This window comes from Schistocerca nitens, chromosome 2 (assembly GCF_023898315.1).
Source record: "Schistocerca nitens isolate TAMUIC-IGC-003100 chromosome 2, iqSchNite1.1, whole genome shotgun sequence".
Classification (NCBI taxonomy): Eukaryota; Metazoa; Arthropoda; class Insecta; order Orthoptera; family Acrididae; genus Schistocerca; species Schistocerca nitens.
This window is the reverse complement of record NC_064615.1, coordinates 1046213893-1046236980: the sequence shown is the minus strand read 5'-3', so window position 1 is coordinate 1046236980 and position 23088 is coordinate 1046213893. Positions and strand designations below refer to the sequence as shown.

At 46.0% G+C, this 23088-nt stretch overlaps 1 protein-coding gene across 5 annotated transcripts in view; it reads left to right on the top strand.

Moving 5' to 3' along the window:
* Positions 1-23088, top strand: part of LOC126237386 (protein transport protein Sec31A) — a 167035-nt gene that overhangs the window by 16180 nt on the left and 127767 nt on the right. For all 5 annotated transcript variants that reach the window (XM_049947469.1, XM_049947472.1, XM_049947468.1 and 2 more), the window contains exons 5-6: positions 1983-2080; positions 11891-12033. In XM_049947469.1, coding sequence (XP_049803426.1) covers positions 1983-2080; positions 11891-12033 — 241 coding nt within the window. The remainder of the gene's footprint in view (positions 1-1982; positions 2081-11890; positions 12034-23088) is intronic.

Below are 23088 nucleotides of genomic sequence, written 5' to 3'. Positions count from 1 at the left end.
TTTCATTCTTTCTGAAGCGCAGTCATCAGCTCCATAACACTAGCTTAAGGATCACATTTACATAGTGTGTGGAAAATTTTGTAACAGTGCTGTTAAAATTGAGATTCTATTTGCAGTATGTTATTGAACACATTATACTGTGGTGTAGCGGCTGTTCTGACTTTGGCGCTGCTACGATGTAGTATAGGCAGAAAGAGCTGTCATAAATTAATTGAGTAGACTTTGCACTGCAGCTGGTGTAGTGTAAGACACTGGAAAGGATAAATGTATTAGTAAAAGGTTGATTTGTTAACATTACTTTAAATTTTGAATTACCAGTCCCACAAAACACACCATCATATATAATAAGAAAAAATCTGTAATATTCTAATGTTGTTTATTAATGATTTTTGTTTCTGAATTTTTTATGAAGGTCAGTTTCACATGGCGTTGGTCACATTAAGTAAGTCAGCTATGGATATGAGCCCATTAATTTTAGTGAGGGTATTTACAGGTGGCAGTGGTGTGATTGATGTACCATAAGCCATTGTAGAGTGCCTGTCCAGAAATTTTTGTGGAAGTTTGTCTATTGTGAATTGATTGTTAGCTTTCTAGAAACAGCAGTTACTGTTGTTTTCAAGGGGAAAAATTCTGCATGACTGTGGACCTCTACCATGAGAAGTTAATCGAATCCTGGAAACTCCTGGAATAATTGTCTTTAGCAGTAGCCTTCAGTTGGATTGTAACATTAAACTGGCTGTCCAAAAAGTCAACAAGAAAAAAATTTGGTGGGGGGGAGACAAAAATCTGGAGAGTAGGGTGGGTGGTGGAGTGATACAAGTCCCCTGTTGGCCAGGAACTGCTGCTGCCAAAGAAAGGCAGAGAGTGGCTGGGCGTTGTCGAGGAGCTGGGTCCAGCTGCCTTGTTTGGTGTACTGGGAAGTGTACCCACTTGGTGCACCTCACTGCTAATTTCCACTTCCTTTGGTATCATTCACCCCACACTGTTGCATGACAGTCCAAGGACAAAAGTTTCTTCACTTTTTGTACATTGTCTGGGGTGCATGCAGTTCCAGGTCGGCACTTCGAGTGGAAAGTGGAGGGGGGGGGGGGGGGCGGTTGCCTTCCATGGTGTCCCGCCCTTCTCGAAAGTGTTTACACCACTCATAGACATGCTTCAACGTGACAGCAGATTCTTTGTAACTGTTGGCAGCATTTCAATCCTCTTTTACCGATTTTACAGTTTTGAAGCAGAACAACATATTTGTTTGTTGATCAGTTTTGGTTTAGACAACGTGCACTAAACCTTCACTCTACAGTATACTGTTTACACACAAGAAGCACACTTTCAGTGCTGCTTGCTGACTTGTTCAGACATGTTTTGACCTGTCCACTGCAGAATTTGGCATTGATGCATTCTTATGACTGAGACCAACATGACGTCATTCACTGAACTTTCTGGACAGAGGTTGTTGTTGCAATTGGCAGTCAGCTGCATGTGAGGTCTTCCATAACTATGGCCTGAGTGTCATTCATTACTTGCACATCACAATTGTTCTGGCTGAAGTTAAATTTTGTGTGGCATGACCGTAATAGCTGTTGGCATCAGTCATTTTTAGGGCCACCTTTCTTAATGGCTGCTAGCAGATACAAGCCTGTCCTTGGAATAAAAAAAAGGCATCAGTCTTATTTGTTGGTCTCCCTTGGTGGTTGTTGAGGAAGAATTTTCTGTTAATGGTTGCTGTGTGACGATATCCGTGTACCTGTTTATGTATTTAGCTAATCCCCAATCAATTACTTTTTACCTATATCCTCAATAAATTTAAAACAAATATACATCAAACTGTTCAAAATGTCGTCATCCTATTTTGATCGTTCTGATTAGTTTGATCAATGTACAAGTTATCAAGTAAATTCCTTTATGTATTGTGTAAGTTTGTGTGATATACAGACTCAGTCATATTCAGACATCAGTCATATTTTGAATAAACATGTTTGTTCCAGTGCAGCACATATTGGCATCTACGTTCACTCAGCGGTGTGTCGTCTGGGATTTGCGCAAAAATGAACCCATTATTAAACTTAGTGACACAACTTCTCGTGTAAGTATATGGCAGGACAGCTGAAACACAAAGAACATGTTTTTGTTTTAAAATTATAACCTCAGGAGTACAATTGAATAGTGCAATCATTTCATCTCTAATGTGAGTTAGCAATTACGATACAGTATAGTTATGCTCTTGGATGACAAGAAGCTGCAGAAATGAATAACATTTTTTCTTTGGCTTTACTTTGGCTCATGAATTATTTGGCAAGTTATATAGACAGAACAGTGCGTATAAATTGGAAGATTGCATGTTTGAATTAGAGTAGTGTAGTTGGTGTTACATCTGTGCACGTGTCAAAGTAGATTAGTGTGTTAACAGTAAAAAATAAAAAAGAACTATGCAATTGCAAACAAAGATTATTTTCAGGAACACAGTATTTGGAAACAGTAGGATAGTAGACCACTGATACAAGGTGAACATTAATAAAACCGACAAACTGCAGGGATGGGTTCCTGACTGGAAATGGAGAAAAAAAGATCCTAAGAATATGTGTCTGGAAATGGACGGTGTGTGTGCAACAGCAACAAATTGTCCCAGAACACTGTATGTAGCTGCAATGCTTCTACATCACAACAGATGTTCAAAGTGGCCTCCATGGGATTGCTTGTGACAGGGATAGTAGCAGTTATCATACAGGATACATGTAATTGTACTCTGACTTCCACCATGTTGGTGGGCCACTTGCCTGGAGCTTGTACTAAGGTTCGTCTGAATATCCTGCAGAACCTGGTCCTCAAAATCTGATGTAAGCACAGTCCACTGCCTCCCTTCACATTCATCTCACTGAAAGGATCTGAGAGCATGCAAACTCACGAAAGGGGTTTGGAATGTTGTGTGATGTTGGTGTTTGTGACTGTACTTGTTTTGGTACAGCCATGCAGCCTCTTGATTGTTTTCATCTGCATTGCCACACATCACCACCACCTTGGCCTGTTCCCAACATGAATACTGGATCATTCTGCTGTTCAAAGTACGCTGCATCAATCTCACGCCCAGCAACACACAAGGAACACATGGCATGTGGTCAGAGAAACTGTCAGTTCCATACATTGTGCCAACGATGACTTTCAGGACACATGTTCATAGAACCTTTTTTCCTCCATTTCCAGTCAGGAATCCGTCCCAGTGGTTTGTTGGTTTTATTAATGTTCACCCTGTATTTCAAGAGTGACTTACTTGCACTAGTGTTGGGTGATGAATCATGTCATTTTAGTTTTATGGATAGATAGTAATTATTGATCTTGTGATGCATTTCACTCCAAATGATCCTGTTTTGTATTTACACTATTTTCCTTTCAGAGCAAAGATGTGATAAGACATGCTAAGAAAGTACTTGCGTTATCTTTAGCTTTTTTTCGTCAGTCTCCAGAAGTGAATTCCCGGAGTTGTATTTTGTACGCTCATAGTTCTCACACTAGAAATTTATCATGGGCTGGCATGACAATTTTGCGGTATCTTTTTCCTCTATTCCCCTGCTCTCCCTCCCCTCTCCCCCTCCCTTCTCTCTCCCTCCCCTCCCCCTCCCTTCTCTCTCCCTCCCCTCCCCCTCCCTTCTCTCTCCCTCCCCTCCCCCTCCCTTCTCTCTCTCTCCCCTCCCCCTCCCTTCTCTCTCTCTCTCTCCCCTCCCCCTCCCTTCTCTCTCTCTCTCTCTCTCCCCTCCCCCTCCCTTCTCTCTCTCTCCCCTCTCCCTCTCTTCTCTCTCTCCCCTCCCCCTCCCTTCTCTCTCTCCCCCCTCCCCCTACCCCCTGCGGGTCCGGGGTAAGAATAGGCCCGAGGTATTCCTGCCTGTCGTAAGAGGCAACTGAAAGGAGTTTCAACCGTTTTGGGCTTCCATGTGATGGTCCCCTTTGGGGTTTGACCTCCATTTTTCAAAATTCTACAGAAGTACGAGCCTTTTGGGGAAGGACGCCTTACATGGTGTACCACTGGTCCTCAGTGCACTAAGACCTTGGCACTCAGCATTGTAACGGCGTTGTAACCATACCCACTATTCCTCAAATTGGGCCTCAAAGCCTGATGGGTTGTACAAGTTACGCCCATAGTGCGTCCCCATCTGCACCTACGATCATGATGGACTTTCCATGGCACCAGAAATCCAGCACGGTAGCCAGCCCGTTGTGGTGGGGTCGTCAGTACCCTCTAGGTTGTAGCCCCCTGACAACACAGGGATCGTACTGCCGATACCTGAGCTGCACCCTCCCCACGTCGGCCAAGGAGTAGATGCCCGTCTCCTTGGGGCAGCAGGACTCCCGGCAACGGTCATCCTGCCAGGTGGCCCTTGCTGAGGCTGGGTGGCGCCCATGGGGAGAGCCCCTGGTCGGAGTGGGTGGTATCGGGGCGGACGTTTCGCAGATGAAACGTCAACACGTATCAGGTGGCCACTCCCTGGGAGGAGGGACAGGCCCACCGGCTTGGGGCGAAGTACTTCCCCCGCTATTTGGTCTGTTCTCGAACTGATGGGGGGACGTTCGCCACCTCCAAGCCCATGTTCTTTGTTCAGCACATTGAGGACATCTTCGGGGAAATCGAGGCTCTCAGTAAGATGCGTTCGGGGTCCGTTCTTATAAAGACCACCTCCGCCACACAGTCGGCGGTGCTCTAGACGTGCGACCGCCTAGGGAATATCCCAGTGTCCATTGTCCCGCATCTGGCACTAAATAGGACGCAGGGGGTTATTTTTCATCGGGACCTCCTGCGATCCTCTTCTCAGGCGTCCATCGGGGAAATGTTCCGGACCCCAGCTTCCGAGGTCCGGCGTTCCAAAACGGACCCCGCGCGTGAGGACCTTCTTCAGGTCCAGTCCACCACCCCCTGTGCCTCCTCGGACTTCCAAGAAGGCCCCCAAGAAGAAGTCTCTATCCCCCTCTCCACCCCGGCCCGTTTCGTCTGACGCTCCATCCGTGAGTCGCTGCTCCCGGCCGTCCTCAGTTTCGCCGGGACGCTCTGCTGCCAGGCGCTCAGCTGGCCTCTCGTCGGCTAATGATGCTGCCCCTCCTAGACCACCAGGGACAGCGGCCGCAGCTGGCGACGACTCGATGGAACAGGATCCGCCTCCCGCCGGTTGTAGCGTTGTTCCCTCGAAACCTGGCCCTCCGCGGCCATCGAGGTGACCAGCTCTTCCCCCGTCTCGTTGCCCCTCTTTTTTGACTAGCGATGGCCTTGTTACATTGGAACATAAGAGGTATTCGATCTAATCGGGAGGAATTACAACTGCTCCTCCACCTGCACTGTCCGCTTGTCCTTGGTCTCCAGGAAACCAAGTTGCGCCCGACTGACCGTATTGCCTTTACCCACTATACCTCGGAGCGGTATGACCTCACCCCTGTGGACAGTATCCCAGCTCATGGTGGGGTCATGTTGCTCGTTCGGGACAATGTCTATTACCATCCCATCCCATTGACCACCCCACTCCAAGCAATAGCTGTCCGTATTACTCTTTCTGCTTTTACTTTTTCAGTTTGTACCATCTACACTCCATCGTCATCCGCTGTTAGTCGGGCTGACATGATGCACCTGATTGTTCAGCTTCCCCCGCCGTTTTTATTGTTTGGCGACTTCAATGCCCATCATCCCCTTTGGGGCTCTCCTGTGTCCTGTCAAAGAGGCTCACTCTTGGCGGATGTCTTCAACCATCTCAATCTTGTCTGCCTCAATACTGGCGCCCCACTTTCCTCTCGGACTCTACTCATACCTACTCCCACTTGGACCTCTCGATCTGTTCTACCACTCTTGCCAGTTGGTTCGAGTGGTATGTCCTTTCTGACACCTATTCGAGCGACCACTTCCCCTGTGTCGTTCGTCTCCTGCACCACACCCCATCCCCACGTCCTTCGAGCTGGAACATACCGAAAGCTGACTGGGGGCTTTACTCCTCCCTGGCGACCTTTCCGGACCACGATTTTCTCAGTTGTGACAGTCAGGTCGAATACCTCACGGCTGTTATCATCAATGCTGCCGAACGTTCCATTCCTCGTACTACCTCTTCTTCACGTCGCGTTTCCGTCCCCTGGTGGAACGAGGCTTTTAGAGATGCTATCCGTGCTCGACGACGTGCTTTACGCACCTTTCGCCGCCATCCTACGTTGGCGAATTGTATTGGATACAAACGACTCCGAGCGCAGTGCCGTAGAGTCATCAAAGACAGCAAAAAAGCTTGTTGGGCCTCTTTCACCAGCTCCTTTAACAGTTTTACTCCCTCTTCTGTCGTATGGGGTGGCCTGCGCCAGCTGTCGGGCATTAAGGCCCACTCCTCGGTACCTGGCCTGACCTCAGGTAATGAGGTCCTCGTTGATCCTGTGGCTGTCTCCAACGCCTTCGGCCGGTTTTTCGCGGAGGTTTCAAGCTCCGCCCATTACCACCCTGCCTTCCTTCCCAGGAAAGAGGCAGAAGAGGCTCGGCGACCTTCCTTCCACTCGCTGAATCTGGAAACTTATAGTGCCCCCTTTACTATGCGGGAACTCGAACGTGCGCTTGCACTGTCCCGGTCCTCTGCTCCGGGGCCAGATGCCATTCACGTTCAGATGCTGGCACACCTTTCTCCGGCGGGCAAAAGCTTCCTTCTTCGTACCTACAATCGCGTCTGGACCGAAGGTCAGGTCCCCATGCGTTGGCGTGACGCCGTCGTTGTTCCTATACCCAAACCCGGGAAGGATAGACACCTTCCTTCTAGTTACCGCCCCATTTCTCTTACAAGCTGTGTCTGTAAGGTGATGGAGCGCATGGTTCATGCTCGGTTAGTTTGGATTCTTGAATCTCGACGGCTACTTACCAATGTCCAATGCGGCTTTCGTCGCCGCCGCTCCGCTGTTGACCACCTTGTGACCTTGTCGACATTCATCATGAACAACTTTTTGCGAAGGCGCCAAACGGTAGCCGTGTTCTTCGATTCGGAGAAGGCTTATGATACCTGTTGGAGAGGAGGTATCCTCCGCACTATGCACAGGTGGGTCCTACGCGGTCGCCTGCCCCTTTTTATTGATTCCTTTTTAACGGATCGAAAGTTTAGGGTACGTGTGGGTTCCGTATTGTCCGACGTCTTCCTCCAGGAGAACAGAGTGCTTCAGGGCTCCGTCTTGAGTGTAGCCCTTTTTGCCATCGCGATCAATCCAATTGTGGATTGCATTCCACCTAATGTCTCAGGCTGTCTCTTTGTCGATGACTTCGCGATCTACTGCAGTGCCCAGAGAACATGCCTCCTTGAGCGCTGCCTTCAGCGTTGTCTAGACAGCCTATACTTATTGAGCGTGGCAAATGGCTTCCGGTTCTCTGAAGAGAAGACGGTTTGTATCAACTTTTGGCGATATAAAGCGTTCCTTCTGCCATCCTTACATCTCGGTCCCATTGTTCTCCCATTCGTGGAAACAACTAAGTTTCTAGGGCTCACGTTGGACAGGAAACTGTGTTGGTCTCTGCATGTCTCTTATTTGGCGGCCCGTTGTACACGTTCCCTTAATGTCCTCAGAGTTCTTAGTGGTTCATCTTGGGGAGCGGATCGCACTGTCCTGCTTCACTTGTATCGGTCCATAGTCCGATCGAAGCTGGATTATGGGAGCTTCGTCTACTCGTCTGCTCGGCCATCCCTCTTACGCCGTCTCAACTCCATCCACCATCGGGGGTTACGTCTTGCGACCGGAGCCTTCTACACTAGTCCTGTCGAGAGTCTTTATGCTGAAGCTGCCGAATTACCATTGACATACCGGCACGACGTACTGCTGTGTCGGTATGCCTGCCGGCTGTTGTCTATGCCTGACCACCCCTCTTACCAGTCGTTCTTCGCCGATTCTCTCGACCGTCAGTACGGGTTGTATGTGTCTGCCCTGCTGCCCCCCGGAGTCTGCTTCTGTCGCCTGCTTCGACAATTGGATTTTGCCCTCCCTACCACCTTCAGAGAGGGTGAGAGCCCGACACCACCTTGGCTCCAGGCTCCGGTTCATATTTATCTCGACCTCAGCTCACTCCCGAAGGAGGGTACTCCGGCTGCAGTGTATTGCTCATGGTTTGTCGAACTTCATGCTCGACTTGCCGGTCACACCTTTATTTACACTGATGGCACCAAAACTGTCGATGGTGTCAGCTGTGCCTTTGTCGTGGGGGCCGCCACCTTTAAATACCGGCTCCTTGACCAATGTTCCAGCTTTACGGCCGAGCTTTTTGCTCTCCATCAGGCCGTTAGGTATGCCCGCCGCCACCGCCATTCATCGTATGTACTCTGCTCTGACTCACTCAGTGCTCTTCAGAGCCTTGGAGCTCCCTATCCGGTCCATCCCTTGGCTCAATGGATACAGCAGTCCCTCCATTCTTTCGCTGATAATGGTTCTCCTGTCAGCTTTCTGTGGGTTCCCGGACATGTAGGAGTGCCTGGGAATGAGGCTGGAGATGCTGCAGCCAAGGCTGCAGTCCTCCTGCCTCGGCCAGCCTCCCATTGTGTCCCGTCATCTGACATTTGTGGGGATGTTTGTAAGAGGCTTGTGTCGTTGTGGTGGGATGCTTGGTCATCCCTCCAAGGAAACAAGCTCCGGGCAGTAAAACCGCTCCCAACTGCTTGGACAACCTCCTCCTGACCATCTCGGCGAGAGGAGGTCCTTCTGACCAGGTTGCGGATTGGGCATTGCCGGTTTAGCCACCGCTACCTGCTCTCCGGTGACCCAGCCCCGCAGTGCCCTTGTGGTCAGGCATTAACAGTGCGCCATGTTTTATTGTCGTGGCCCCGCTTTAGTCAATCTCGTGTTGTCCTGTCCCTGCCATCTACTTTACCGGATATTTTAGCTGATGATGCTCGAGCAGCAGCTCGTGTTATGCATTTTATAACTTTGACTGGCTTGTCCAAAGACATCTAACCTTTTTACTTATTTTATCTACATCTTTGTTAGGTCTTTCTGGTGTCCCCCTCCTCCCCTTGAGTTTTACTAGATTCCCTGTGCTCTAACAGTGACTGGGCGCTAATGACCTCAGTAGTTGAGCGCCCTTAAACCCCACAAAAAAAATCCCCTCCCCCTCCCCCCTCTCTCCCCCTCTCTCCCCCTCTCTCCCTCCCTCCCTCTCCCTCTCTCCCTCCCTCCCTCCCCCTCTCCCCCTCTCCCCTCTCTCCCTCCTTCCCCTCTCCCCATGCCCCCTCCCCCTCCCCTCTCCCCCTGCCCCCTCCCCCCTCTCTCCCTTTCCCCTCCCCCCTCTCTCCCTTCCCCTCCCCCCCCTCTCCCTTTCCCCCTCCCCTCTCTCCCTTTCCCCCCTCCCCTCTCTCCCTTTCCCCCCTCCCCTCTCTCCCTTTCCCCCCTCCCCTCTCTCCCTTTCCCCCCTCCCCTCTCTCCCTTTCCCCCCTCCCCTCTCTTCCTTCCCCCTCCCCTCTCTTCCTTTCCCCCTCACTTCCCCCTCAATTCCCCCTTACTTCCCCTTCCCTCTCTCCCTTCCCACCTCCCCCACCTGGTCATGGTATTGCCAGTTTGTTTAGTGATGTATGAACATTGTGTGTACTCCTTAAAGCATATGTTTCCTGCTTGTCCTTCTGTACATATGAGTACTAGGACATTATGCATTTTCTGTTGTATTGCTTTAACCCTTTCCACTCCACCATTGAGTGGTGTTCCGCACAATATTTGTAGCTCTCACATGTTTCATTCTCAAATCGGACTGTACTATGCATCAACGATGCATTTACTGCCATTTAGGGAAGTCTGTGTTAATTTAGTGTTGAACTAAGCATTTGTTTTGAGATTAGGGTTGTAATTATTACATTAAAGTCAGTAGGTGTGAAATGGCTAGTTCTTTATGCCAAATCCTTTCTAAGGAAGAGATTGGAGAACTTTTATTGAAATCTCTAAGTGACAGTGAAAGAGACAATGATTTTGATGATGACAGCGATTAATTTGTAAACAGTTCAAGTGAAATGATAATGGAAAAAGTCCACTGTGAAGTGTTTCAAAAAAATTATGTGATAAAAAGTTTTGTATTGTAATCCTTATATAATATAGTTGAACGAAAGTGCAATTTTTGTTTTAATGTATACCCGAATTGTTGGTCAGTGGCGTCATTGTTTCCCCAAAGAGACTAGCACAAATCTGTGTGATGCGCTCACCACCTGGGTGGAGGCTGTTGGAATAAGAATGTATGGAGATGTCCTGTGTCTGCATTACAAAGTGCAAGGGTTAAGTCCAAGTTAAAATCCAGGTGGTACAGTAATGCAATTTATTTGTTTAATGTGTTATTTGGTTCACAGAAAGGTGGGTTATAACCTTGTGACAGATGAAATAGACTTTCTTGTGCGCAGGCCCACCATTTTCTCCTACTACTTTTGGTTGCTGTTTCCCTTCTGGAATGAAACTGTTGGATGTGCATATTAGTAACAGTAACAAATACAAATGCAAAATTTATTTAATTACTTTCATGCAATCCAAACTTCCATAAAGAATTACTTCTTGTACCAAATTTTGGCCCAAATTCAACAAATATCTTCAGTGTACCTTTCTCTTAACTAATTGTGAGAAATGTACTACACTCTTTCTTACGATCACCATTTGACATCGGCTGTTTCGTATCCGAGTTCGGAATATGCATGTTTCTCAATCTTTTGTAGTCATTGGGGGAGGCATTAATAATCCAACACTGAATTAGGGTGACAAGTTTGTAAGTGGTGGGTGTGATAAGCTGCTCCAGAACAATACTAAATACATTCTCCGAAAGCTACTTAGCACAAATAGTTTGGAAGCCCACTCGTGACAGAAATATAATACATCTAATGGCAACAAATAGACATGACCTCTTAGAGAATGTCCATTTTGAAATGAGTATCAGTGACCACAAGGTGGTTGCAGCAACACAATTAACAAAGTACAGAGGATATCTAAAACAAGTGGCAAGATTTACGTGTTCAGCAAACTGTATTAACAGCCAGTTGGCAGTTGTATCATATCTCAAAGGGGAACTTGAAACATTTAGCTCTGGACTGGAGACAGTAGAGAATCTGTGACTCAATCTTGGTGGGAGGCGTACTCTATGGTAGTCTTCATAAAGAAACTTCTTAAGAAACAGCATCTGTTGCAAAATGGGTGAGATACAAAGCATTGGGGCTGTATAGATGCTTAGTGAAGCAGCTACTGCAGTAGAATTGTATAAAAAGGGCTCCTATAAAACCAAAAGAGTTTCTGGCCATATCTAAAAACAGTTAGTGGCTCCAAAATTTTGAGCCTATACATTTATGGATGAACATTTTTTGATCACGATTTCCAACAACTTTAAAATATTTTTTTAAATGTGTGACACACACATTTTATTACAGTTACCAGTTTTGGGATTATGCCATTATCCCATCTAAACTGCAGAACATGAGAATGCAACTGGTATCCAGTTAGAAACCACAGTTGCAATTGGGTTGTAACTGTGATTTCTGATTGGATACAGCACCTTTTTTGCACAAATGGCTGTATTTAGATACATGTTCTGCAGTTTAAATGAGACAGGAATTATATGGATTGCTATATTGATAAATACTATGATGTGAGATTAACGACTTGTTTTCTTGTGGGGTAATACCAAAACTAGAAATTGAAATAAGACAATTAAACGGCTGTGTGTCATGCATTACACAAAAAAGAAGAAGAAGAAGAAGAAGAAGAAGAAGAAGAAATCTCATAGAGGACTCGTGCATTCATGCAAGCACATCCTCTTTTCTGATGAAGGCTTTGGCCAAAAGCTTAATGTGTAACAATCTTTTAATTGTACATGTTTTCAACTCGATGTGTCATCCTTTACATAATTATTGATATTACTGAAGACAGATTGTGTAAATGTTTGTAACACAACATTTATTTGTAGGTCAGGTGGAAAGTTGTAGCCTGGCATCCTGATGTTGCTACACAAATGTGTCTGGCTTCTGAAGATGACCAGACTCCAGTCATACAGCTGTGGGATCTTCGATTTGCTACTTCACCTTTAAAGGTCATGCAGAATCATCAGAGGTATTATTGCCTTCAGTAATTAATTTTTACATGTAAAAACCAAAAAATGACAAAACTGTGCATAAAGGACTAAATAGAAATTGCCAAGCAAGGTGATACGCTACTTTACTTGTATTTGAGAATGCAGTTGTTCATATCCCTGTCTATCAGATATAGGTTTCTGTTGGCTTCTGTAAATCATTAACGGTTCCTTTGAAAACAATACAGCCTAGTTCTTTCCATTAAAAGAGTGTGTACTCTATCTGTAAAAACAAACAGTCATCTATATAGCGCATCCTGCAGTGGAGAGATTGTAGATGAACATAACATAAATGTGCTCTTTTATTTACAGGATGATTCAAAAAGAATACCACAACTTTAGGAATTTAAAACTCTGCAACGACAAAAGGCAGAGCTAAGCACTATCTGTCAGCGAATTAAGGGAGCTATAAAGTTTCATTTAGTTGTACATTTGTTCGCTTGAGGCGCTGTTGACTAGGCGTCAGCGTCAGTTGATGCTAAGATGGCGACCGCTCAACAGAAAGCTTTTTGTGTTATTGAGTACGGCAGAAGTGAATCGACGACAGTTGTTCAGCATGCATTTCGAACGAAGTATGGTGTTAAACTTCCTGATAGGTGGTGTATTAAACGTTGGTATAAACAGTTTACATAGAATGGGTGTTTGTGCAAAGGGAAAAGTTCTGGACGGCCGAGAACGAGTGATGAAAATGTAGCACGCATCCAGCAAGCATTTGTTCGCAGCCCAGGAAAATCGACTCGCAGAGCTAGCAGAGAGCTGCAAATTCCACAGTCAACTGTATGGAGAGTCCTACGAAAAAGGTTAGTTATGAAACCTGAACGTCAACTACCCGAGGTGATGGATCGGCCGCCAGGCAGCCCGTGACAGAGCACTTCATCACTGGCCTCCAAGAGGCCCTGATCTTACCCTCTGCGATTTTTTCTTATGGGGGTATGTTAAGGATATGGTGTTTCGGCCACCTCTCCCAGCCACCATTGATGATTTGAAACGAGAAATAACAGCAGCTATCCAAACTGTTACGCCTGATATGCTACAGAGAGTGTGGAACGAGTTGGAGTATCGGGTTGATATTGCTCGTGTGTCTGGAGGGGGCCATATTGAACATCTCTGAACTTGTTTTTGAGTGAAAAAAAAACCTTTTTAAATACTCTTTGTAATGATGTATAACAGAAGGTTATATTATGTTTCTTTCATTAAATACACATTTTTAAAGTTGTGGTATTCTGTTTGAATCACCCTGTATTTTTTAATGTTAGTAATCTTGTTTTTTTCAGTAATTTGGGTGTAGGAAGTGATGTTGCTGGTGGAATTCGAGGTACGAAAGTAGAGGAACATTTGCAGACTATAGAATACCCTTGAAGAATGTGTAGGTAAAGTAAGGTTTCCCAAACTTTAGTCTGACAGAACAATTTGAGGATCCTGGTGGTTTGATGGAACACCTTGTTAATTTGAAGATTAACAAATAAAAAAAAAAACTTGTTTTATTCATTGCCAACTTCAATTTTACATCATAGGTAATAACACAGATATCATTAAAAAAAATTAAAAAATTACTATCTCAAAATATCAGGATCAATAATTAACATGTTATTAACAGCTTCTTTCGCAGGGCACTTATTCACACAGTTTGGGAAACCACGAGTTGGAGAACTGGCAGTAAAATGAAAATAAAGCATAAAGAGCTGTAGCAACAAATAAAATAAAGTTGCCACCTTCTAGGCACAAGAAAAAATTTTTTATCGTACATTTATTTGACGAGATCAGTGCCTTGAATGCTAATAAAATATTAATTGAGTGAGCGCAGTATTAGCATTGTTATTTGTTTTTGTGCAAGATGCATTCAGCAACGTGTTCTTGAGCAATTTTAGTTATGTATCAGCAGTTTAGTACTATTTTGAGAGTCAAATAACATTCTTACATCAGACTTCTGAAAAACCATACTGCTTTCTCCAGATGTTAATAACATGACCACCAGCAACAGTCTGTATTTTTTCCAATGTGAGACTATTTTGAGTGCCAACAGTGTATCTTTGTTATCACCTTGAATTTCATTTGCTGTTTCTTTGTGTATTTACAGAGAATTAGGTGTTCAAAGTTTCTTTCATGTATGATTTGCTGCTGTTATTGTGGTGGTCTTCTGAGTGAAGACTGATTTGTTTCAGGTCTCCTCACTACTCTGTCCTGTGCAAGTCCCTTCATTTCTTCGTAACTACTGCAACCTACATCTTTTTGAACCTGCTAACTTCATTCATTTCTGTCAGCCGATCCCTTCTGTCCAAGTTATGCCATAAATTTCTTTTTGCTCCTGATTTGTTTCGGTAGCTCCATATAAGTTACTCAATCTACTCATCTAATCTTCAGCATTCTTCTGTAACACCACATTTCAAAAACTTCTATTTTCTTCTTGTCTGAACTGCTCATAATTAACATTTCCCATTTGTACAAGGCTACACTACATACAAATATCTTCAGAAAATACATAACAACACTTAAATTTGTATTACACGTTTTATATTCCTCTTTTCCAGAAATACATTTCTTGATATAACCAATTTACATTTTAAATCATCTGTACTTTAGCCATCCTCATTTATTTTGCTGTCCAGATATCAGAACTTGTCTACTACTTTTAGTATTTCATTTCCTAATCCAATTCCTTCACTATCACCTGATTTAATTCGACTGCATTCCATGGCTTTTGGTGATATTCATCATATAATCTCTTTTCAAGACACAATTGTTCAACACAATTGCTCTTCCAAGTCCTTTGCTGTCGCTGACGCAATTACAATGTCATGGACAAACCATGCAGTTTTTATTTCCTTTCCCTGAACTTCTTCTTCTGAAATTTCTTCTTGTTTTCCATTACTTCTTGCTCAGTGTACAGATTAAAAACATAAGGAGTAGGCTACAACCATGCCTCACTCACTTCCCAATCACTGCTTCCCTTTCATATTCCTTCAATTCTTACAACCACAGTGTGGCCTTTTTAAAACCTATAAATAACTTTTTCTCCCCATATTTTATACCTACAACCTTCAGAATTTCAAAGAGTCTGACTGCCAGGAATGGCCCCCCTACAGGCCTGGGGCTTAGAAAAGGCCCGAGGTATTTCTGCCTGTTCTAAGAGGCGACTAAAAGGAGTCTCACACATTTCGGCCTTTTTGATGGTCCCCTGTAGGGTTCGACCTCCATTTTTCAAAATCTTCCCGAAGAGCAAGCCAATTGGGGGAGGGTGCCTTGCATGGTGCATCGTGTCCATCATGCACTGAGACCTATCACATCCTTCGTCGACATGGATCTGCACTTCTGCTCATTCTTCAACTGGGTGCACATTTTCCCATCAACTGTGCAGTATCTTTTCTTTGCTGATGATGATAATGGACTTGTTTGCTTGGTTGCACCTGATATTCAGCACGGTAGCCAGTCCATTGTGGTGGGGTCACCATGTACCCTGTTGGTTATAGCCCCCTGACCACACAGGGATCACTCTGCTGATGTTTGTGCCGTTACTCCCCATGTATGCCAAGGGGTAGATGCCCATCCCCCTGGGGCATCGGGACTCCCAGCAATGGCCATCCTGCCAGGTGGTCTTTGCTGGGGCTGGCTAGCGCCTGTGGGGAGGGTTCCTGGTCAAAGTGGGTGGCATCAGGGTGGATGACACGCAATGAAGCATAGTACTTCATCTCTTGATGGTGGTCAAACACCAGCAGTCGCTAAGCGTTCATGGGCTCAATTCAATGCACAGAAGAAGGACTCCAAATTGTTCACCTCCCTGGCCACACCATGGGAGGAACGTTAGGCTAAGGATGGCAGCGGCTCTTATTCGCCTCGGTACCTTGTATGTTTGAGAGCTGATGGGAATCTTTCATGACGATGAAGCATCAGTTTTTTGTTGAGCATTTAGAGGACAAGTTTGGGGAGGTGGAGGGCTTGTCCAAAATGAGATCTGGGTCAGTCTTGATCAAAACAGCATCCTCTGCCCAGTCAAGGGCGTTATTCGCTTGTGAGAAGCTGGAGGATGTTTCTGTAACCATCATGCCCCATAAGAGCTGAAATATGGTCCAGGGTATCATATTTCACAGGGGCCTTCTTTTGCAGTCCGACAATGGGCTGCGCACCAATTTAGAATGGTGAGGTGTAAATTTCGTTCAGCGTGTCCACCAGGGTCCGAGGGATAATCAGGTTGCCACCGGTGCCTTCATCTTGGCCTTTGAGGGTGATACATTGCCTGGGAAGGTCAAGGTGATGGTCTACCGTTGTAAAACCTATATCCCTCACCCAATGCAGTGCTTTAAATGTTGGAAGTTCAGTCATATCTCTTCCCACTGTACTTACAGGATCACATGTCGAGATTGCGGACACCCATCGTATTCCAATACTCCATGTGCCCCTCCTCCGATCTGTGTCAGCTGTGGAGAGCACCATTCGCCTTGCTCGCCAGACTGCGGGATTCTCCAAAAAGAAAGGAAAATCATGGAGTACAAGACCCTGGACTGACTGACCTACACTGAGGCTAAGAGGAAGTTTGAACGTCTACATCCTGTACGCATGACATTGTCTTACGCTGCCTCTAAAACAGTTCTAGCCCCATCAGCTCTGCCAACCCCAGTCACCTCTCAGAGCCAGAAGACTACACCTGTCCACTTGATGGGGGGGGGGGGGGGACTTCCCTCCCTGTTGCTCCTGCACCACCTACTACAGGAGCAACATCCCCCCAACCATCGGCGATGTCCATACCCACTTCTAAGCTCTAGAAGCATACAACTTCTTCAGCTGCTCTCGCTAGGAAGGGGTCCCTTGGGTCACTCCCTTCCCAGGTTTCTGCTAGTGGGAAAGATGACACCCGCCAGTGGCTGAAGAGCCCAAAAGCAGCTAGTCGCAGAGCTTCACACTCATCCTCAGTCCCGGAGACTGAATCAATGAAGTCCTCCCAGCCAGGGAAACCCAAGGAACTGTGAGAGAAATCCAAAAGAAGGTCCCCAAGACCAAGGGAAGTACAGTGGCACCCACACCACCGCTACTTCCAAGCTCTGTGTCTGCCGATGTGGTGGAGATTCTGGCATCCGCTGAGGACCTAGATCTCGCTGGACCCTTAAACACAATGGATATAAACTGCTCAGACAAGAAGTCGGTGGCAGCAGGTGACCCTGAGGTGTAAACTGCCTCATTGAATGTTCCATACCTTCCAAGTCTCATGATGATGTCATCCTCCAGTGGAATTGTGGTGGTTTTTTCCACCTCCTGGGTGAGCTATGGCAACTGTTAAGCTTTACAACTGCTTTCTGCACGCCCTCCAGGAAACCTGGTTCCCGGCAGTGCAGACCCCTGCCTTGTGCGGCTATAAGGGATACTACAGGAACCATAGCGACTGTAATTGAGTGTCAGGTGGAGTTTGGAGTTTGTGTTTATGTCCTAAACTCGGCCTGTAGTGAACCTGTGCCCCTTCAAACACTTCTTGAAGCTGTGGCTGTCAGAATGATGGTGCAGTAAATAACTGTCTGCAATGTATATCTTCCTCCAGATGGTGTAGTATCCCTGAATGTATCAACTGCATTGATTGATCAACTTCCTAAATCTTTCCTACTTTTGGGAGGTTTTAACACCTATAACCCCTTGTGGGGTGGCACCGTGCTTACTGGCCGAGGCACAGATGTCGAAACTTTACTGTCTCAGTTCGACCTCTGCCTCTTGAATACGGGGGCCACCACACGTTTCAGTGTGGCTGGAGGTAGTTACTTGGCCATTGATTTATCCATTTGCAGCCCAGGACTTCTCCCATCTATCCACTCGAGAGCACATGACAACCTATGTGGTAGTGACCACTTCCCCATCTTCCTGTCACTGCCCCGGCATCAAGCCCACGGATGCCTGCCGAGATGGGCTTTAAACGAGGTGGACCAGGAAACTTTCACATCTGCTATCACCGTTGAATCTCCTCCACACTGGAACATCGATGTGATGGTTGAGCAGGTGACTACAACAATTGTTTCTGTGGCAGAAAACACGATCCCTCACTCTTTAAGGTGCCTCTGGTAGAAGACTGTCCCTTGGTGGTCGCCAGAAGTCGCTGAAGCAATTAAGGAGCGTCGGCAAGCTCTTCAGCAGCATAAGCGGCACCCTTCCCTGAAGCACCTCATAGCCTTTAAACAGCTTCGTGCTTGCATTCACCAACTTATCAAATGATGCGAGCAGGAGTGTTGGTCAAGATATATCTTGACCATTGGGTGCCATACGTCACCTTCCCAAGTCTGGGCAAAGATGAAACATGTTTTCAGGTACCAGACCCCAACAGGTGTTCCCAGTGTTAAAATAAATGGTGTTTTATCTACCGACGCAAAAGCCATTGCCGAGCACTTTGCTGGGCACTATGCTTGAGCCTCTGCGTCGGAGAATTACCCCGCAGCCTTTTGGACTCTCAAATGGTGGCTGGAAGGGAAAGTTCTCTCATTTACTACACACCACAGTGAATCCTATAACGCCCCATTTACAGAGTGGGAACTCCTCAGTGCCCTTGCACATTGCCCTTGCACATTGCCCTGACACAGCTCCTGGACCAGATCGGATCCACAGTCAGATGATTAAACATCTCTCATCTGACTACAAGCGACATCTCCTCGTCATTTTCAACCGAATCTGGTGTGATTGCGTCTTTCCATTGTAATGGCGGGAGAGCACCATCATTCCGGTGCTCAGACCCGGTAAAAACCCACTTGAAGTGGATAGCTATTGGCTCATCAGCCTCACCAACGTTGTCTGTAAGCTGCTGGAACTTATGGTGTGTCGGTTGTTGGGTTGGGTCCTGGAGTCGCGTGGCCTACTGGCTTCCACCAGGGTTGCTCTACCACTGATAATCTTGTGTCCCTAGAGTCTGCCATCCGGACAGCCTTTTTCAGACACCAACACCTGGTTGCTTTTTTTTTTTTTTTGATTTACGAAAAGCATATGATACGACCTGGCAACACCATATACTTGCCACATACAAGTGGGGTCTACGAGGCCCACTCCCGATTTTTGTCCAGAATTTCCTGTTGCTTTATACTTCCTGTGTCCAAGTAGGTGCCTCCCATAGTTCCCCCCATACCCAAGAGAATGGGGTCCCATTGGGCTCTGTATTGAGTGTCTCTCTATTTTTAGTGGCCATTAATGGCCTAGCAGCAGCTGTAGGGCTGTCCATCTCACCTTCTCTGTATTCATATGACTTGAGCATTTCATACTGCTCCACTGTACATGTGTTGCTGAGCAGCACCTACAGGGAGCCATCCACAAGGCACAGTCATGGGCTCTAGTCCATGGTTTCCAGTTTTGGGCACTTTTACACTTCTGTCGGCGTTGTACTGTTCATCCAGAACCAGAACTTTATCTTAATGACGATCCACTCACTGTAGTGTAGACATATCGATTCTTAGGACTGGTTTTCGACGCTGGATTGTCTTGGCTTCCTCACCTTTGTCAGCTTAAGTGGAAGTGCTGGCAGCACCTCAATACTCTCCGCTGCCTGAGCAACACCAACTGGGGTGCAGATCGCTCTACGCTGCTACAGCTCTAAAGAGCCCTTGCTCAATCCCACCTTCACCATGGGAGTCTGGTAATGGTTCAGCGGTGCCCTCAGCGTAGCATTTACTCGACCCAGTGCACCACTGTGGTATTCGCCTAGTGACAGGAGCTTTTAGGACGAGTTCGGTGACCAGTGTCCTTGTGGGAACCGGAGTGCCTTCATTGCAGGTTAGGCGTGCACAACTGCTGGCCAGTTATGTAGCACACGTTTGTAGTTCTCCTGCACATCTGAATCACTGTCTCCTTTTCCCAACCACAGCAGTTCATCTCCCGCATCAGTGGCCCAGGTCAGGGCTTCCAATTGCAGTTTGTGTCCAATCCTTTCTTTCTGAACTGCAGTCCTTGCGTTTACCACCTGTACTTGAGGTCCATTCACGTACACCTCCATGGTGTACATTTAGGCTGCAGCTTCACCTGAGCCTTTCACATGGCCCTAAGGACTCAGTTAACCCCGCAGCCCTCCGCTGCCACTTCCTCTCGATTCTTGACAAGTACCAAGGCCACGAAGTGGTTTACACTGATGGCTCGATGGCTGATGCTCACGTTGGCTTTGCGTATGTCCATGGAGGACATATTGAACAGCATTCCTTGCCCGATGGCTGCAGTGTTTTCACTGCCGAGCTGGTGGCTATATCTCGTGCTCTTGAGCACATCCGTTCATGCCCTGGGGAGTCATTTCTTCTGTGTACTGTCTCCTTGAGCAGCCTACAAGCTCTCGACCAATGCTGCCCTCATCATCCTTTGATAACAACCGTCCAGGAGTCCATCTATGCCATGGAACGGTCTGATTGTTCAGTGGTGTTCGTCTGGAATCCATGTCACGTGGGAATCCCAGGCAATGAACTTGCCAACAGGCTGGCCAAACAGGCTACGCAGAAACCGCTTATGGAGATTGGCTTCTCGACAACTGACTTGCATTCAGTACGATGCCGCGAGGTTTTGCGGCTTTGGGAGACAAAATGGCATAACCTCAGCATGCACAACAAACTGCGTGCCATTAAGGAGACTACGAATGTGTGGCAATCCTCCATGCGGGCCTCTCTCAGGGACTCTGTGGTTCTCTGCCGGCTCCCGCTCTGGGTACACTTGGGTGACGTACGGCTACCTCCTGCGCCGTGATGACCCACCTCAGTGTCGGTGCGGCACCCGGCTGCCCTTCTTTGGCTGCCCTGCAATGGACTCTTCAGTTACTGGACTCGTTGCCATTAATTTTAGCTGACAGTGCCCCATCGGCTAATTTAGTTTTACGTTTTATATGCAACAGTCCTTTCAAATTCTGAAGGTGGCAGGGGTAAAATACAGGGAGCGAAAGGCTATTTACAATTTGTACAGAAACCAGGTGGTAGTAATAAGAGTCGAGGGGCATGAAAGGGAAGCAGTGGTTGGGAAAGGAGTGAGACAGGGTTGTAGCCTCTCCCCGATGTTATTCAATCTGTATATTGAGCAAGCAGTAAAGGAAACAAAAGAAAAATTTGGACTAGGTATTAAAATTCATGGAGAAGAATTAAAAACTTTGAGGTTCGCCGATGACATTGTAATTCTGTCAGAGACAGCAAAGGACTTGGAAGAGCAGTTGAACGGAATGGACAGTGTCTTGAAAGGAGGATATAAGATGAACATCAACAAAAGCAAAACGAGGATAATGGAATGTAGTCAAATTAAATCGGGTGATGCTGAGGGAATTAGATTAGGAAATGAGACACTTAAAGTAGTAAAGGAGTTTTGGTATTTGGGGAGCAAAACGAAGTAGAGAGGATATAAAATGTAGACTGGCAATGGCAAGGAAATCGTTTCTGAAGAAGAGAAATTTGTTAACATCGAGTATAGATTTAAGTGTCAGGAAGCCGTTTCTGAAAGTATTTGTATGGAGTGTAGCCATGTATGAAAGTGAAACATGGACGATAAATAGTTTGGACAAGAAGTGAATAGAAGCTTTCGAAATGTGGTGCTACAGAAGAATGCTGAAGATAAGGTGGGTAGATCACGTAACTAATGAGGAGGTATTGAATAGGATTGGGGAGAAGAGAAGTTTGTGGCACAACTTGACTAGAAGAAGGGATCGGTTGGTAGGACATGTTTTGAGGCATCAAGGGATCACAAATTTAGCATTGGAGGGGGCAGCGTGGAGGGTAAAAATCGTAGAGGGAGACCAAGAGATGAATACACTAAGCAGATTCAGAAGGATGTAGGTTGCAGTAGGTACTGGGAGAAGAAGCTTGCACAGGATAGAGTAGCATGGAGAGCTGCATCAAACCGGTCTCAGGACTGAAGACCACAACAACAAACAAACAATGCAACAGTGGGTTTTATCTTTCTATATAAGTTTTAGAGTGCGTCCTTTGTCCCTTTGTGTTCTCCACTCTAATTCTTTTAGGGTGGATGTTTTAATGTGTCCCATAGTGGCTGGCTTTTCCTTTTTATCTTCTTGGTCAGCCTGCCACAGTCATCTGCTCTCTTGTTTTTATACCTTCTACCTGTGTCTTGCTTCTCTCTATGGTTTTCTTTTCCTGTTTTTGTCCATAGTAGTGTTCGTTGTCCTTCTGTCGTAATTCTGGTTCTTCCTTTCTCTTGTTATTGTGCTGTATGTCTCCTTTCTTTTCTTCTTTTCATTGTGTAATTATTTTACTGGGAACAAGGGACTGATGATCTTGCAGTTTGGTCCCTTCCCCCCATCTTTTAAACCAACCAACCAATGCCGGGACTAGCATGGTGTTCTGCTTATGTAGCTGCAATAGCAGCATCTGGAACCTTCTAGGGAGGGTCAAAGTGGTCCATATGGGGAAGACGAGTTGGGTAGCTTGTAACAACTTTGGTCTGCTGTGGGACGAGTGACATCATCTGGTGCCTTGGGCTGACTGCACGTTTTAAACTGTCACTCATGTCTCCCTGCAAGTGTCAAGCACCCATCTACAGGTCTGAATGTGATCCTAACCCCTCTTTATGTCATCCTTTTTTTTTTGTTGAAAGTGTGAGGTGACACCCATAGCAAGTGAATATGCTTGTCCATAGTCCCTTTGCATTTTAATGACTCTAAGGCATCAGACCGATGACCTTGCTGTCTGGTCTCCTTCCCCAAGCAACCCAATTCTGGGGCATCAAACTATTATTTTCAGGCCATCATTTGACCTTTGGTTTTGCATTGATTGATCTGACCTCCCACCCCTCCTTATGTTTCTAAAATACTCTTGGCTTGAAAAAGTCTTTTTACCTTTATCTTTAATCCTTTTTCTTTTTTCTGTTTAAACTTTTTATAAACTTCATTTTTTACAGAATTGCAATGTTAATAGAAGAGCTCAACTTCTAGTTTCATGTTTTCAAAACATTTGCTTTTCCTATGCTAGAGAAATTTTTATTCCTTATCTCATGTGTATATGAACATAAAATAAGGCGTTGGTAAAATAAATTGTTAAAATTCATTCTGTTATATAGGTTCATCTAATGGGCATTTTAAATAAATGTACAGTTACTATTACCATATT